General features: G+C 31.2%; 1 protein-coding gene across 1 annotated transcript; it reads left to right on the top strand.

Annotated features, from left to right (window-relative positions):
- Positions 1-23: 23 nt before the first annotated feature.
- LOC135120896 (nucleolar RNA helicase 2-like) lies at positions 24-3,013 on the top strand. Its single transcript, XM_064045225.1, has 15 exons — positions 24-369; positions 424-548; positions 607-685; positions 750-837; positions 889-997; positions 1,049-1,233; positions 1,285-1,406; positions 1,462-1,650; positions 1,703-1,777; positions 1,845-1,941; positions 2,103-2,211; positions 2,363-2,467; positions 2,537-2,660; positions 2,741-2,860; positions 2,919-3,013. The coding sequence occupies exons 1-15, from the start codon at positions 24-26 to the stop codon at positions 2,996-2,998; spliced, it is 1,953 nt and encodes a 650-aa protein (XP_063901295.1). The 3' UTR covers positions 2,999-3,013.
- Positions 3,014-3,652: the final 639 nt, after the last annotated feature.

The following is a 3,652-nucleotide window of genomic DNA, read 5'->3' as shown; positions in this document are numbered from 1 at the left end:
ATAGGCAATTTGCTGCTGGACTAATGGCTCATAAATCGATTGATAAATCATCTAAAAAACATAAAAAGGATAAGCACACTATTGAGAAAAAAAAGAAAGAGAAAAAATCTAAAAGGTCAAAGGACGTAGAAGCGGAAACTTGTACGGAGGGCAAGCGTTTAAAAAAAAGTAAAACAAGTTCTGACTTTTCTTCCGCTGAAGACGAAGAGGGCGTTATAAATAACGAAGATCCTTCTTCTTTTAATAATTATTGTTTGTCACCAAGCACTATAAGAAATTTAGAGAAAAAGGGCATTAAAACTTTATTTCCGATTCAACAATGTTGTTTTAACCATATTTACGAAGGAAAAGATCTTGTAGGACGGGCAAGTATAACTTTTTTGTGGCTCCTTAGTTATATGTAAAGTTTTCCGTTTATACAAGGAACTGGAACAGGGAAGACTCTCGCCTTTTCACTTCCTATTATTGAACGTTTAGAACCTTCACACGAATATGGTAGGAAAGCACGTGTTTTGGTTTTAACTCCAACTAGAGAGTTAGCTAAACAGGTTTTGATTTATTATTTTTTTAATTTCTTAATATATAGTTAAATATAAAAAAATCTAGGTTGCGGAAGATTTTATTTCAATAGGAACTTTTTTAAAGACGCTGTGCATTTATGGAGGTGTCCCATATGAGCCTCAAGGTTACTAAGACTATCTAAATTTTTTATTTATTAATTCTAAGTTTAATGCGTTAAAAATAAAAAGAAACTGCCTTGAGGAAAGGAGTTGACGTCGTTGTTGGTACACCCGGTCGCATTTTAGATCACATTGAGAGAAAGACTTTAATTTTAGAGTAGCATTATATTTAGTTATTCCTTTCTTTATGCTATAATGAATATAAAAGTAATCTTAAGTTTATTTGTCTTGATGAAGCCGATCAAATGCTTGACATTGGATTTAAAGATTCTATGGAAGCGATACTGAAAGTTGCGGCTCCTTATGGGAATAAAGAAGTTAAATATTATATAAAATAATTTAATCTAACTCATTTGTCGTTTATTTAGAAAACTTATCAAATGCTTTTATTTTCAGCAACTCTTCCTACTTGGGTCCACAAGACAACTCAAAAATACATGAATATAGATAAAGTAACTGTTGATCTAGTAAAAGACGAAGTGCAGAAAACAAGTACTCTTATTGAGCACGTTGCTATTCGGTGCCCTTATTACGCTAGGGAAAAGGCCATTCGGTAGCATTTATTAATTTTTTCTGTAATTTTATTATTTTATATAATAAAAAGGGACGTAATTATGGTTTATTCTGGGAAAAAGGGACGGACGATTATTTTTGTTTCTACTAAAAGAGAAGCCAATCAGTTAAACTCCAGCTCTGTTTTGAATCAGGAGTGTCAACCCCTTCACGGTACTCCCCTCTTTTATTTTCTAATATATTTTTATATAATCTTTTCATTTTTTAGGCGATATCCCGCAGGCACAACGAGAGGCGACCATGAAGGGCTTTCGAGATGGGCAGTTTCGAGTCCTCATAGCGACTGACGTTGCTGCGCGGGGGCTCGACATTGCCAACGTGGACGTCGTTATTAACTGCGAGCCCCCGAAGGACAGCGACACTTACGTGCACCGCTCCGGTCGCACCGGAAGAGCAGGTTCATAGAAAGCGCTTCTCTTGATATTATTCATATACTATTATTTTTGAAGGGCAACGCGGGCTTTGCGTGACTTTTTATAAATCCAACCAAGAAGGGGCTATAAAACTCATCGAAAAGCAAACTGGTTTTTTAAAATACTTTTTTTAGTAATATAATGTTATATATTATTATTATTTATTTGTTTATGAAAGGCACTATTCTAAAACGCATTAGTGCACCGCAACCGGCGGATTTGATGAAAGCCATATCGAACGAAACTAAAAAAGCACTTGAAAGTGTTTCGGAAAGGTTTTTTTTATAATGAGTCGTGTTATGTAACAGTGGTTTTTTTATTTTTCTTACTTGCTGTAATAAAAAGTACTTTTTTATTGTTTTATTTCTTTATAATTACATTTTTTTTTATTTAATACTTTTTTTAAAAGGTAAGATATTTTTAATTTTTTTCCTAGTATTATCCCTCACTTTGAGGAGACTGCAAGAGAACTGATTGATACGTATGGGCCTTTGAAATCTTTAGCCTCGGCTCTTGCTGTTATCTCGGGCTACACGGAATTAAAGGTAATAATAAGTTATTTTACTAATTTTTATTTAATTTTTAATCTAATTAAATACTTTAATTTATATAGTTTTGTATTTATAAATAATTTAGTAATTATATCGTAAAGTATTGATTACGCTATTAATTTTAATCATTGGAATTTTTAAATAGAATCGTTCGCTACTAAACGCAGCTGAAGGCTTTATTACCTATATAATGACGTGCAGCAGAGAGTTTCGCACTTTGGGCTACATTCGCACGATTTTAGAAAGAAATGTATATTTAAGTGTTTTATTTTGGTATATAAATTAAATTTATTCAATTATTTATTTAAATCATACGCAGATTGATCCTACTTTAAAAAACGAAGCAAAAGGAATGAAAATGAGTGTAGATCACAAATCTGCCGTTTTCGATGTTCCTGAAAATATTCATAAGTTAATACAAGAAATTTGGTGCGACACAGCCGGTAAATTGTTTATATAAAATTCTTTGGAAGTTTCTTATTATGCATTTTAAGGAAGTATAATTATTTTTTATCTGTATTAGATTGTACTCTCAAAGTTGCAGCTACACTTCCAGAACTGATTTATCAAGAATCTAATTTCGAGAATGGGAATGGCTGCACCAAAAATTACACACCATGGCGTCGTATTAATGGCCAAAAAAGTTATTAATTATTTTATTTCCAAATATAATAAAAAAACTACTAACATTTTTTTTTTAGAATCGGGGGGGAATAATTATTTTAAAAAAGGGAAAACATTTTCAAGAGATCCCTCAAGGAGGGGATTCCAACGGAGTTAATTTCTTTATTAAATAAACTTGGTTAGTATGAATGAAAAAGTCATTATTTTTTTCTGAAACATTCTAGCTATTTTAAAAGTAAATTGTAGCGCTTCCAGCGGAGTTTTGTACAGGGATTGGCTTGTCAAAGTTATAAGTAGTTACTGAGTTATTCTCTTTATGATTATAGTGGAAGAGTATTTATTATTAGTAGATTTCCCCGTACTTACATTAATTGCTTTTACCGAACTTGGAAGTTTATAGTTATCTACCTTAGAAAGATTTTTCAATATTATTGTATATTGTCGTTGTTTTTTTTTTAGTAATCAATTTTTAGAACAAGAAAATTTATATAATTGAATATAGAGAATAGTTCTAAGTATACTCTCATCTAGATTCTTTTTTGATTGATAGCCTTCCTTTTATTGGAAACTTAGTCGCACATTTATAATAAAAATCCGCACACAATGTATTTTTAAAAAGTACTTTTTAAACTTTTAAACAATCGTTTTAAACTTAATAACTTACTAATTGAAATTTATAAAGTGTTCTAATCGACTTTTGGTTTTATTTTTGCGTATAATACCTAATGCTAGTTCTTTTTTTCATTTCTTCTCTAAGTTTCTAGTTATATTGATTCCGAAGTATTAAAGGTGCCACCACCGCTATACTAAC

The sequence above is a fragment of the Zophobas morio genome, unplaced genomic scaffold (assembly GCF_036711695.1).
Source record: "Zophobas morio isolate AGI-343-1 ecotype UQ-CSIRO unplaced genomic scaffold, CSIRO_AGI_Zmor_V1 ptg000436l, whole genome shotgun sequence".
Taxonomy (NCBI): domain Eukaryota; kingdom Metazoa; phylum Arthropoda; class Insecta; order Coleoptera; family Tenebrionidae; genus Zophobas; species Zophobas morio.
This window is presented reverse-complemented; position numbering and strand designations above follow the sequence as displayed.